The following is a 13,568-nucleotide window of genomic DNA, read 5'->3' as shown; positions in this document are numbered from 1 at the left end:
GGGTCCAGGCTCCCACTCCAGGAAGGAGAGCAGGCCGGGGTGGCGGTGGGGGCTCCCCTGTTCCCCCTCTTCCCTGAGTGTGAGCCTGGCTCCCTGAGAAACATCCCGCCCAGGCCCAGCCTGGCGACATTCCTCACATTCAGGGGGACCCCTCTTGTGGCTTCTCTTCCTAATTTGGTCATTACCAAGCTTCCTCCCTCCCGCTCCTCTGGGCCTGCCCCAGACTTCCCCTTCCTCCAGCCCCCTCCCCGAAGCCTGCCCCATGCCTCACCTCCTTGGCGGATGCAGCCTGCTCCCTAAACCGCCCGGCCAGCTGGGCCACCGAGGGGGGTGCCGAGTTGTCCACGTTGGCATTGGTCTCCGCTGGTCTCTCCTGGCAAACCAAGGGGAAGCGATGGTTAACAAGACAGTCGCTCTGCTCAACTCAGTGTCCGCGTGCACCCAGGCAGGTGAAAGGTGGCCAGAGGCGGAGGTGCTGTGACCACCAGGTCGTTGAACTGCGGTTTGCACTTGGCTCCGACATGCAAAGACTTTTTTAAAGAACCACTGAGTCAACCCCAGTTCCTGATTAGTTAAGCCATGCTGTTGGGTTCTGGGGGCAATAAAACCTTTGGGCGCCGTCCTGGAGGCTGCCGGGGGTCTGGGAGGCAGACGGCCCCGAGTGCCTCATTCCTTGTAGCGGTGATGGCATCGGGGTCCCCTTCACTTGGTCGGAGGAGTCTGTGGGATAGGGGAGCTGGTGACTGGCACTGGTACGAGGGGGTTGTTAAGTGTACGAAACGGGTGAGCAGGTACCCGTCGCCGGATTGACGCGAACCTGAGTGCCCTGTCCTCTCTGCCCGACCGAGTGCCTGGGGGGTAAAGAAGCAGTCAGCCACTGTTTGTCGCATTACTAGTGCACGAGAGGCAGGTAGCCTGGCGGGGGAGGACTCACCGGCCTGCATCCAGCTGCCAAGTTGTTCCAGCTGTGACTAGCTTGGTGACCTGGGGCATGTGACTTGACCTTTCTGTACAGAGACAGGGACAGAAGCAGCACCCCCACCCACCACCCCCGGGAGGCTGTCGTGTGGATTAAAAATGGCTTCCCTCACAGAACGTGCAGGGCAAGGCCTTTGGAAGGGTTGCTGTGACTTGGGGCGGTGGGGTCCTCCCGGGAGCCCTGGCAGGGATGGAGGGTAGGCGTTGGCATGTTGTGTCACAGACAGCCTCAGCCCTCAGCCTTTCTGTTCCTTTCGGCTGAAGGGAGAAGGCTTCTCCACGCTGGTCCACGCCCCTGGTCAGCCCCCAGTGCAGACCCTCGGTTTGCGGTGATCGCTCCCCCCTTAGGGTGCCTGCAGACTCCCTGAGGGGCCAGGACACACCCTGGACTTCGCTCACTCCCCTGGGCCCTTTGTCACGAGACATGCTGCGTGAGTCAGCGAGTGCAGGAAGTGGCCACCTCACCTCGGTGCTGTAACACACGGCCTACAAAACCACCTGGTTTTAATAATTTTTTTTTGAATGTCCGGTCTCAGAGACATTCGGCTTTTTTTGTGACCATGATGACGGCGTTTGTTATAGAATGCAGACTCACTCTTTAGGCAAGTCGCTGCCCAAGCTGGGGGGGTCCAACTCTGTCTTTCCCTGGGGCTCCTGGCCTCCAAGGACGGGGCACGTGCCCTCCAGCGGCGAGCTGGCCTCCCCATGTACCCCCCCCCCCACACACACACACAGGTGCACGCACTTCCTGGGCTCTCTTCTTTGTTTTGTGCTAAAAGTGTCCCCGGGCTTTCTGATTCGGGTGTCTCTCTACAGGCAGTGTCATCAGTCCTGCCGTGGTGCTGCCCCGTTGGAGCAGGGGACAGGCAGACACCACAGGGACAGAACTCTGAAGAGGGCTGGCTTAGAGGTACTGGGACCATGGACTTTCAGATCTGTGAACAGAGGCTGGAGGGAAAGACAGGTCCCTCTTCACTGTTTCCTGCTCTGCTTCAAGCTCATCCCAGTCCCAGCCTGAGCACCAAATGCCGATTTCATAAGAAGAGGTGAAAGGATTCCTTCACCTCTAGTCAGGACACCAGGGTTCCCCATGAGGCCAGGGAAGTGGGAGTCCACGGTCCTGGGGTGAGTGCCTGCCCGGCGGGCAGTGCTCACGGGACCCGCACCGTGGAACACATGCCCCACCCTGGGAGCGCTCAGAGGCAAACACCTCATCCTCCTGGGACAACGGAGGCCAGGGGGACTAATTAAGCTGTTCCTGGCACAGACCCCTCCGAGCGGCCTGTCCATCCGTCTGACTTCCTGCCCACATAGCGGATCAGTCTCTCCGTCCGCTGCTATTTATTGCTCGGGTCCCGCTGACCACGCACTTCAACCCCGGCTCCTGCGGCGCCCATCGCTGCCAATGCAGGAAGATGCATTCCAGATAAAAATAGAGCCGCACAGGAATCAGAAACTTCTCCTGAACTCCCCCGTCCTGGAACAGGGCTCGCCCAGGGGCTCCGAGGTGAGGGAAGGAAGAAGCTTCCAGAAGCATGGAGGGCTCACAAGCCGGGTTGAAGGAAAGATTATGAATCCATCTGGGTTTGCTTTCTAGAGCCCAGGGAGTGAGTTTTCTCAGCGTGTCGGCCGACCCCACAGGCTGGCGGAAGCCCGGCAAGTCCCTCCAGTCGTCTCTTGGTCACTGCATGGAGTGCTGGCTATGGCCTTCTCCTGGCTGGGCACACTGCAGCCCAGAGAAGGCAGGTAACTTAGGTAGAGTCACACAGGAAAAGCCAAATGGAGTAATCTGTGAAACACTTGACTCCAACCCCTGATAACCCAGCAGTTCAGTAGCGTAATTTCTGAAGGCGCCTTTGCAAAGTGCTACACACATAGTGGCACGATTAGCCACCAGGTTGCTCGGGCACAGCGGGAGAGGCATGACCTTGGGGGACGGACAGGGGCCAGCGGCCCACGGCTCAGCTGTCTCTGAGGTCCTATCTGGGTTCCCGCCTCGCAGTTCCAGCAGGTGCAGCTTCGAACCTAACTCTGGGGTCCCATAGCTCTCCATCTCAGTCTGCCCAATAGCGTATTCTAAGCGCCCCTAGCAGTGCTCATTCTATCTGTAGTTGTAAAAAACTGCAAGTGAGGACACCAATCAAGAGACCATATGGGAAGAAAAAAAAGACAATATGGAAATATCTTAAATACCAGTTGTTGTTTTTTTGTATTTTTTTTACAGAGACAGAGAGTCAAAGACAGGGACAGACAGACAGGAACGGAGAGAGATGAGAAGCATCAATTATTAGTTTTTCGTTGCGTGTTGTGACATATTAGTTGTTCATTGATTGCTTTCTCATATGTGCCTTGACCACAGGCCTTCAGCAGACTGAGTAACCCCTTGCTCGAGCCAGTGACCTTGGGTCCAAGCTGGTGAGCTTTGCTCAATCCAGATGAGCCCGCGCTCAAGCTGGCGACCTCGGAGTCTCGAACCTGGGTCCTCCGCATCCCAGTCCGACACTCTATCCACTGCGCCACCGCCTGGTCAGGCTTTTGTATTTTTTTGAAGTGAGAAGCAGGGAGGTAGAGAGAAAGACCCCCGCATGCGCCCGACTGGGATCCACCCAGCATGCCTACTAGAGGGTGATGCTCTGCCCATTTGGGACGTTGCTCTGTTGAAACTGGAACCATTTTTTTTAGCACCTGAGGTGGATACTCAGTGCCAGGGCCAACCAGTTTTATTGTTTTTTGTCAGGTATTATTGAATATTTTTTCAGTAATCTTTAAAAATTCTTCAAATCTAGTTTTGTGAACCTCTTTTATTGTTCTTTTTTTTCTTTTTTACAGAGAGAGTCAGAGAGAGGGAGAGACAGGAACGGAGAGAGATGAGAAGCATCAATCATCAGTTTTTCGTTGCGACACCTTAGTTGTTCATTGATTGCTTTCTCATATGTGCCTTGACCGCGTGGGCCTTCAGCAGGCTGAGTGACCCCTTGCTCGAGCCAGTGACCTTGGGTCCAAGCTGGTGAGCTTTGCTCAAACCAGATGAGCCCGCGCTCAAGCTGGTGGCCTGGGGGTCTCGAACCTGGGTCCTCCACATCCCAGTTCAATGCTCTATCCACTGCACCACTGCCTGGTCAGGCTTACTGTTCTTATTTAAGTTTTAAGTGCATGAAATAATAAACTACCTTTCAGTATTATCATTTTTTTATACTTAAAGCGGTCACTAGAGCAGAGAACCGTTTGTTCAATTATTTGAATCCCACCATTGGTCTTAACTCTGAGATCGTCTTCCAAGGGGAGAATATTGCAGAGAAGGGACTCTCTCACACAAAGGACCCCGCGGTCCCAGACCAGGGGCTGTGTTCCTCTTTGGAACCTTCAGGGCTCCCCTTCCCTCCCAAGAGGAGGAGCGGCAGCCCCGTGGCCTGGCCTGGGCTTCACAGCCCTCAGTGAGGGGAACGCAGTGCTGTCTGTGTCCATGGTTGTAGGACCAGTGGGGCCCAGCGCCGGGTGGGTTGTGTAGGTGGGGTCAGCAGGTTTAGTGGCGGCGGCACGGGCAGGGTTAGTGTCTAGGTGCATTTCCAGGGAACAGCAGGGACAACAGAGAGGTGGGAGGGAGGTATTCATTTCAAACGTCATTAGAGAGTGATGGGACCTTGTCGGCGTGTTTTGGGAGGTCCGTCTCTGAAGAGTCTGTGTCCAACCCGGTCACAGCTCTACAGGCATAGGAAGAAATTTATGTTGAATGCGGCGGGGTTAGGGACACACAGGGACAATGATGGAAGTGCAAGGAACACATCAGTCAGAGTATTTCCCCTCGGCCGGCCTCTTCCGCAGGGGCTGGAGCAGGAAGGGTCCCCCTCCGGCAGAACCCTGGTCTAAGGGTCCTGCAACATCAGTGGGGGATTTTCAGCAAAAGTGCCAAACCATCAGATTTATTTTGATGATCTCTCTGGTGGCAGAGTCAGAAGTGGACGGGCTGGGGGCGTGGAGACCAGCATGGAGGCCTTGGCTCTTTTCACAGAAAGTCCAAAGAGCAAACTGGCTATTTTTAGAGGGTGGGCCCTTGCTCTCCCAGGTCCTAGCCCCGGACTGAGAAGTTTGTTGGGTCTGCATCCGCCAGGGGAGGCAGGAGCTGCATTTGAGAAGAGTGACTTTGGGGGACGGTGGGAGGGGGCGCTGAGACCCTGAGAAGTGGACAGGGGCAGGGCCTCTCACTTTCGGGATGGGGTGCCAAGGAAGAGAGAGACCTCTGGTGTTGGGGCAGTGGAAGGGTTCTGAAATCAAGGCTCTCTAATGTGTGATCTATGGTAGCTACGTAGCATCAGCGTGACCACTTCCTGCCACTCGCAGACCTTCTAGATTGTACTATGTGGGGCAGCCTTTTATTTTGGGAGTGCTTTTTTAATTGATTGATTTGAGGGAGGGAGAGAGAAAGAGAGAGAAAAACACTGATTTGTTGTTCCACTTATTTATGCATTCGTTGGTCACGCACCGACCGGGGATTGAACCTGCAATCCTGGAGCCTCTGGATGATGATCTAACCAACTGAGCTAGCCAGCCAGGGGCAAGGGTGCTCTTTAAAGGGGTAGAGAGACTCTCAGGTGTCTGTGCGCACGTTTAGTGGGGTGAAGGGATGGCTGCGATGCTCACAGTGCATGGGTTCACCCACTAGACATCCATGAACCTCTCCCTGCTCACGCACGGGATTCCCAGTTGAGCAGACTCATGGGGGACCAGGTGGACAGGATCACAGGAGAACGGGGGAGGGACTCCCCAGGCCCAGGGTGACGCCCATGAGCGTGTACATCCATCTGGGAACACTAGCAGCTGTGTTGAGAATGGCTTTGGAGGTGGGGATGCAGCTAACAGTCTGTTGACCTCAGGAGTCTGTGAGATTAGATGGGACGGTGGCCTGAACCAGGGGCAGGGTCATGAGGGTAGACAGTGTGCAAGGACTCAGTTTGGAAGAAAGGACTGACTAGGACTGGTAACTGACCAGGTGGGTGCAGGGAGGAATCGGTGCTGTCCAGATGTCTGGCGCTGGCTACTGGGTGGAGTAGGAGGGTGTCCTTTATAGAGACAGGAGCCCAGGGGAGAGCAGGGCTGGGAGGCAGAGGGGGCAGGTGGCACGGAGGGGAAAGTGCTCAGGATGGGTGAGTGGACAGAGCCCAGGGCCCAGACAGACCCGGTGGCACTGGCCTGGGACAGAAACCTGGCTCCTGAGAAGGCCGAGCGAGAGGACGGGCAGGTGAGCGAGGCGGCTGTGCAGGAGCTTTGGTGCATGCCGTGGTGAGCTGCCTCCCCGTCCAGGCCGGGGCCGTGCACCCCCACGTTTCCACCCTCCTCCCTCCTCCCACCGCGGGTGACAGTGACGCAAATGGGTTCACTGCTGGGGCCAGCCAGTAAACCTACCATCCCTCGCTCTTCAGGGTAAGTTCACGGGCTCCTCTCTCCACGGTCAGTCCCATAAGAAACCTATGTCACCGAGAGCCCTTCTGAGTCCAAGGGGAGGGCCAGGCCCCCCTGGGAGCCACTATGCCGGAGTCTGGGGGCTGCAGGAGGCCACCCGGGGGTCCCCCGAGAATCCCTGTCACTAGGGGCCATTTCTGCTCCCGGAGTGGCAGTGACTGCTCTGAGTTCCGGGACATTCGTCCTTCAGGCCACAGCACTAAGCTAAGGCGTAACTTCTAAGATTAGAACAAGTTGCCCAAGGACCCGAGTGGGCCTCTGAGTCAGCTGCTGCCTCTCCTGTTACAATGGCTCCCCTCCCTCCTATCCCCACCCCTACCCTCCCGGGAATCCACGCTCAGATGGTGTCCCAAAGCCTGCGTCCCTAACCCCAGCACCACGCTGCCCACGAGAGCCAAAACACTTGGGAGATCACATTTTCGGGGTTAAAAAGTACCCATCAAATTCAGCAACAGGAAGATAAACAACCCAAGAGAAAATGAGCAAAGGATTCCAACAGGCGCTCCACCAAAGAGGACCAAGGAACCACTAGTAAGCACAAGACTCGTTAGGTGAATGCAGATTAAGTAAGTCTGCAAAGAGACACCACTTCACACCCACAAGGATGGCCACAATGAAATAAACTGACAGCTCCAGGTGTTGGTGAGTCCACAGGGCCACTGGAATGTGGTTAGTGGACCAGCCACTGGGAAAAATATTTTGGCAGCATCTCATCAGGTTAAATACACACCAACCACAAGGCCCAACAATCCCATTCTTGGGTATCTGTTCAAGAGATGAAACACCTGTCTCCATAAAGAGTTGTAGGCAAATTGTTAGAGAAGCATTTATGAATAGTCCAGGCAGCGCAACGACCCCAACAGCCCTCAGCCGCTGAGTGGATGAGCACGTTGTGTGGCTCACATCAGAGAACAAGGAAGACACATCCTCAGAGAGCACACATCCTAAGCAGCAAGGAAGAACGGACTCGGGATGCACACCACATGATGGGTCTCGAAAGCGTTTCGCCAAGTGAAAAGGTCAGACACAGAAGACCACCGGGCCTGATTCTTACCATTCTTAAAAAGGCAAAGCTATAGTGATAGGAAGCAGCAGACCGCTGGTCCCCTGGGTCCAGGGGTAGGGGCCGGGGAATGACTGTGGAGGGTCCGAGGAAACTTTGAGGTGATGGAAACATCTTCTATTTTATTGTGATCGCTATCTTGTTTCATGACGGTAGATAGCTGTCAACACTCATCAAATCGTACACTTGTGTTAAGGTGAATTATATTGTAAGTACATTTTCTCATAGACGGGATCTAAATGTTTTAGGTTTTAAAGAAGTGCTCATAATAGTTTTTTGTGGTTTGTTTTTAAGGTGGAGGTATGCTTCCTCTGTGTGAGGTCTCCTTCCATTTGCCCTGGGACCGGGGCACCTGGCTTGGTCCCTGGAAGCCAGCACCATGGGGCCCCACAGCCTGGGCAGAGGGTGCTGTGGCCACAGGGGGTTGACAGCTGCTAGGATCAGGTCATAGACAGCCTTTTCTGTCCAACTCCAGGCAATCAGCCATCAGTTACCGTGAAGCAAAGACCATGAAGACGGCACAGAATTTGGAGCTGGATAAGCCCAGGTTTGAACCCCACGCTATGATCAACCGGTTGTGGGACCTCGGGCAGTGGACTTAACCTGCTCAGAGCCCCATCTGTCAGATGTGGCCAGTAACACCCCCAGAAGGTTACGGCGCTGCTCAAAGAGAGTGTTTGATCAGACACTTCAGGTTCAAATCCAAACCCTGCCTCTTACTAGCTGCATGACCTCAGTCAAGACGCTCAACTCCGCCGTGCCTCAGTTTCTCCCCCCTTGGAAAAGATAGCACTTATCTCCTCTGATTATTAGGACCACATGAGGTGACACACATACAGCCCCAGCACGCGACAAGCATTCCTGGTCACAGTTTCCTGACTCGGGGCGGGACCATTCCTGCATTTGCATGTTTGTCCGCTGCTGGGTGAGTAGTGGGGACAGAACCGGCCAGCAGAGGGAGGACCACTGGTGGCTTCCAGAGATGTGCTTCCGCCCAGGGCCCTCCCTGGACCATGAAGGGGCCATAAAAGGATAGCTCCGTGGCCAGTCTGAGGGTTATGCCTGTCCCTGCCACCCAAGCTTGACCAGATTCATGTCTCAAATGGGAGCAAGAGCCCTTGGTGGGGGGCAACAGTAAGCGCTTGGTTTAAGCCACTCTCCAGGGAGCATGTGTGGGTCCAGGCAGTGGAAACAAGGAGTGAAGTTCCCGGGCAAATGTGCTCGGTTCTGCAGAGTCAGGAGGGAAGATCCAGATGAGTTATTTCAAGAGCTGAGCGGCCTGCTGGAGGGGGTTGGGAGGCCACTGACCCAGCAGTCGGGGAACTGTGTGAATTTCCCGGCCCTCTCAGCCTTCCCTTTCCTCAAGTTCGGGGCTACAAAGATGCCTCCCAAGCCTCCACCCCACCCCCTCCAGCCAGCTCACTCTATGTTTTTACTTTAACGTCACAGTGAAGAATGCTTAGGTCCTCTTGCTCATGTAGATGCAAATGGAGGCGGATAGCTTAAGTTCAGGCAGAACCAGGGAACCCCAGGGAAGTGCGGCCCTACATACACCCCCAACATCTTCACACACAGCTCGTCAAGGGATAGACCCCTGGTCCTCCTCCTCCTCCTCTTCCTCCTTCCAGAGAAGGTTCACGGAGCGGAGCCCTGGCCCATTCTTAAACCCGAGTCAAATGAGCATTTGTTTCGAACGAGCAACCGGAGGTCCACCATGCTTTCGGACAAGCATTTCGGGTGGGGAGACGGCACCAGCACCGGTGGCATCGCCCAGGTGCCAGCGGCGGGAGAGCCAGCGGCCGAGGACTAGATGGCGGGCCGGAAGCGTTGGGCTGAGCCTGCGTCAGTGGCAGGTGGGGGCCGGGCTCAGTGGGGGGCGGTCCCATGGGAAGGAAGGTAAAGGCCGAAACGCTTCATTGCACACCTGAAGGTACCACAGAATACTATGTGCCAGCCCTACTTACAAGAGGACCAAGAAAAGGACCAGGACCACTCCGGTTCAGGGGTTCAAGGCGGAAGGGGAGTGACAGGGGAAGTAAACTGGGGTGGGTGCCCCTCACTCCGGTTTTCTCGGGAAGGTCATGCACAGAAGGAGATTGTTCTTTTGTTCATACCCTTGGGCATGTCACCTTTTTGCTGTCTGATTCAGGAAGGCACAGGAGGGTCACCGAGGGGACAGGCTCAGCCTGTGGGCCAGCTGGAGAGCGTTGTGGTCCCGGAGCAGGACGGACCTGGGGGAACCAGGGCCTCTAAGACCAGAACAGGCCTTGAGGGACAGTCAGGGCCGCTCTCCCACCCTGGGTGCGGACTCTAGGGGGCCCTGGTGGTGGGTGGGGCAGGGGCGGGGACTCCCAGGTTCTGAGCAGATGTTCCTCACAGGAAACCCAAGACAGGTCCTCTCCTCCCAGGGGCGAGCCCAGAAAGACCCTGGGCCCTGGCCCAAGAGGCCTCGAGGACAAGGTCCGAGACACAAATAGCCCAGCCCCACCTCACGGCCCTCCCGTTAGCATTGCTGCCCACACGAGAACTGTCTCTCTGGACACCAGCCAGCCGGCCCCCACAGAGATGTTTGACAGATGACTCACAAGGTGGTTTGGTCTCCTTATCAACTGCGGAGCCCCGTTCAGCGCAGCCTGGAGTTGTTCCCATCGCTCCTCACACACCTCCGGGCGCCCCCGAGGGGGTGTGGCTATGGGGGCCTCCCCCAGGAGAGGGGGTGCCACGCTTCCCTGCTTCCAGGGCCACTGCACGCAGAGAGGGCCTCAGGTCGCGACAGGTCCTTCACCGCCGTGGAGAGGAGACATGGTGCTCATTTCCATCCCAGGGGCAGCATGGGCTGGTAAGGGTCAGACTGGCCCACACTGGCCCATCTGCAGTCTGCCCATCGCCCCAACACAGTGCGAGGGGAGGACTCAGGATTTAAACTAGTCTATCCCAGACCTGTGTCCTCTGGACGTCACTGCCTCCTCTGTAAGGTGGGGATGGCACCTCCTACACAGTCACTGTCATAACTAAGACATATGTGGGGCAAGTGTCCTCACAGCCAATTCTCTCTCACTCACTCACTCGCTCGCTCCTACTTTCTACTGATTTTACTCAATACGGCCAAGAACTGGCCCACGCTGGGGTTACATCTGTTTGATAGTCCAGACCTTACACTGAGCAGGTGCAGCGTTGCAGGCGTCTTAAAGCCAAGCGAAGTTTGGGAAGATTCAGTGTTCCTACAGAAGTCTTGGCTAAACATTTTAGTGACGGAGGAAGTTGCTAAAAAATAAAATCAACCAGCAACTTTTGGGGGGGGGGGGCGGCTATAGGGAAATGAAGTTGTGGCCCCTGCTCTGCTGAACGGACAGTCCAGTCAGTTAAGTTCACAGAAGGGGTGTGGTAGGAGACTAGCTTCAGGTGTGAGTTGAGAATTCAGTGGCACAGGGCGGCGTGTCCGCGTGGGGCGTGGTGAACGGCCCCAGGAGCAGCACGGCTGATGTGTGGCTGTGTCTGAGGACCCCGGGAAGAGAAGCCGTGGGTTCAGGATGGGGTATGGGTGGCTCGGAAAGGGGTTGTGGACTGTGCTCCGGAGACAATGTTTGTCTCCCTCCTCTGCTCCTTAGCCAGCCGTGGGCAAGTAGCTTAACGTCCATCCGTCTGTACATTTCCGGGGCCTCGTCTATAAAATGAGGACGGTGACATTTACAGAACAGGCTTGTGTGAGATTCAAGTGACAGGGTGCCACATGGGGCACCTGGGAAGTGCTCAGTAAATGCAGGTGATGGTTAAACAGGAAGCCAGGGCATTGAGACTTTGCCCTGAAGGGGTACATCCAGCAAGGAGTTTAAAGGGAAACATTTGTCCTGAGATCTGTCCATGCAAAGAGGCACTGAGACCGTCCCATAGTGATGCATGTGTCCTTTTGGGGAGAGGGTTGGGTGTTCAGGGTAGGGGCGGCCGACCCAGCACAGACGGCAGGAAAGGGGGGTGTGACCCTGGGAGGCCCTGGAGACGGGACATGGAGTGTTCAAGGACATTCTGCATCTATCCAGTTAGAAAGGAAGACCCAAGCAGAGAGGAAAGCTGGGAAAATGGGAGGAAAACTTCCATTTAAGGAACAAATAGAGGAGGGGGTAGGCGGGGGAGGGAAGGAAAGACAGAGGCCAGAGGCGGAGAGCGGGAGATGGAAAAATTCCAGGCTGGTATCAGCTCCAGGATCTGGGAGAGAAAGGACACATGGTCTGAGGGAAGCCTGTGATAGCAGGTCCCAGCATGCTTTGCAGAATTCCCACGTCTGGCTCTGGGTTCATGACATTTTTGAAGGCAAACTGAGATTAGCCGAAACATAAATGTCCCAGCAGAGTACAGGATAAAAGAGTGTTAACAATGAAATGTTTCCCTTCTAACTAAGAGAGAAATCCCAGACTGCTGTATGTATTTTCTTTTTTTTAAAAAAAAACCCTCTACCTAAAAAAAATAAAGTAAAAATTTTCTTATCGAAAAAGAATGCTATAAATGAAGGAAAGTGGAAACAAGACATCTGAGAAATTATTTGTAATGCAGAGGAAAAGGAGATAACATCTGCAATAGACACATAGGCGATTCATAGAAAAGCAGATTAAAAAAGCCAGTCAACAGCCCCAGCACACAAGGACATGGAGGCTGGAGGCAGCCCCGTGAACACCAAAACCCTGGAAACACAAGAGTACCCAGCAAAAGGGAGAGGTTTCATGGTCCATCTACGTAATGGGCTATGATGAAACCAGTAAAAAGAATGAAAGATCCCGGCTGCCTAGCTCAGTTGGTGAGCGTGTCATTCCGACACACCAGAGTTGCAGGTTCAATCCCCTGTCAGGGCACATGGAAGAATCAACTAATGAATGCATGAATATGTGGAACAACAAACAAGTCACTCTTTCTTTCTTTCTTTCTCTATCTCTCTTTCTTCCTCCCCCTCCCCCTCTAAAATCAACAAATTAAAAAGTTAAAGAGTGAATTAGAGCACTCCAGATTTTCATGAAAACTTGTAATGTTAGAATAGCAAGATGCAGAGAAGTGTGTGTATGTGTGTATATGTACATGTGTAGAACGTGTATAATGTCTGTAGTTCAAGAATACGACATATATACAGAAGGGCATATATGAAGGGTAAGTAACGGTGGGGAGGGGAGCTGACTTGGAGGGATCAAACCTACAGCTTTTATGTGCCTGTAAGAGCCTAGCATGCCTGCTCTGACCCTCGGGTATGTAAAATTGTGTGTGTGCATTTATGTGAGTACATTAGGACTGACATGCAGGGTTGTCCATGACACAGTTTCAAGGGGAAGAGCAAGTTGCCAAGACACATGAAAAACATCAAATAAAGAAAACTTTTAAAAAATACTGAAATGAGCCTGACCAGGCGGTGGCGCAGTGGATAGAGCGTCGGACTGGGATGCGGAGGACCCAGGTTCGAGACCCTGAGGTCGCCAGGCTCATCTGGTTTGAGCAAAAGCTCACCAGCTTGGACCCAAGGTCACTGGCTCGAACAAGAGGTTACTCGGGCTGCTGTAGCCCCACGGTCAAGGCACATATGAGAAAGCAATCAATGAACAACTAAGGTGTCACGATGAAAAACTAATGATTGATGCTTCTCATCTCTCTCCATTCCTGTCTGTCCCTATCTATCCTTCTCTCTGACTCTCTGTCTCTGTAAAAAAAAAAAAAAAAGACAGAAAAAAAATACTGAAACGAGAGGTTTCGAGCTCTAACTCCCCAAAACCTGATCTATGTGGAAACGATCAATTCAGAGCCAACATGTTCCCTCTCTTCTCAGCACAGACTCTCAGAAAAAGCAAATTATGAGACAAGAGGAAGGAGAAAAAACAAAAAACAAACAGGTGATTTCCATGAGGCCCTGCGCCCTGTCTATAGGTCTTAGACAACTCAGCCTGGTCCTCTCACATCCCTGGTGATGAGCAGACGGTGTCCCCAGAGGAGTCCTGTCTCCGTTTTGGAAAGGGAAAAAGTGGACAGGCAGCAGTATTGAGTGAGTGTTCGCCTTGGGCAAGGCACAAGACAGATGCAGCTCATTCACTCACTCTCT

General features: G+C 54.1%; 1 protein-coding gene across 4 annotated transcripts in view; it reads right to left on the bottom strand.

Annotated features, from left to right (window-relative positions):
* Positions 1 to 13,568, bottom strand: part of RCSD1 (RCSD domain containing 1) — a 53,266-nt gene that overhangs the window by 18,929 nt on the left and 20,769 nt on the right. For all 4 annotated transcript variants that reach the window (XM_066371411.1, XM_066371414.1, XM_066371412.1 and 1 more), the window contains one exon: positions 272 to 373. In XM_066371411.1, coding sequence (XP_066227508.1) covers positions 272 to 373 — 102 coding nt within the window. The remainder of the gene's footprint in view (positions 1 to 271; positions 374 to 13,568) is intronic.

Source organism: Saccopteryx leptura, chromosome 2, assembly GCF_036850995.1.
Source record: "Saccopteryx leptura isolate mSacLep1 chromosome 2, mSacLep1_pri_phased_curated, whole genome shotgun sequence".
NCBI lineage: Eukaryota > Metazoa > Chordata > Mammalia > Chiroptera > Emballonuridae > Saccopteryx > Saccopteryx leptura.
This window is presented reverse-complemented; position numbering and strand designations above follow the sequence as displayed.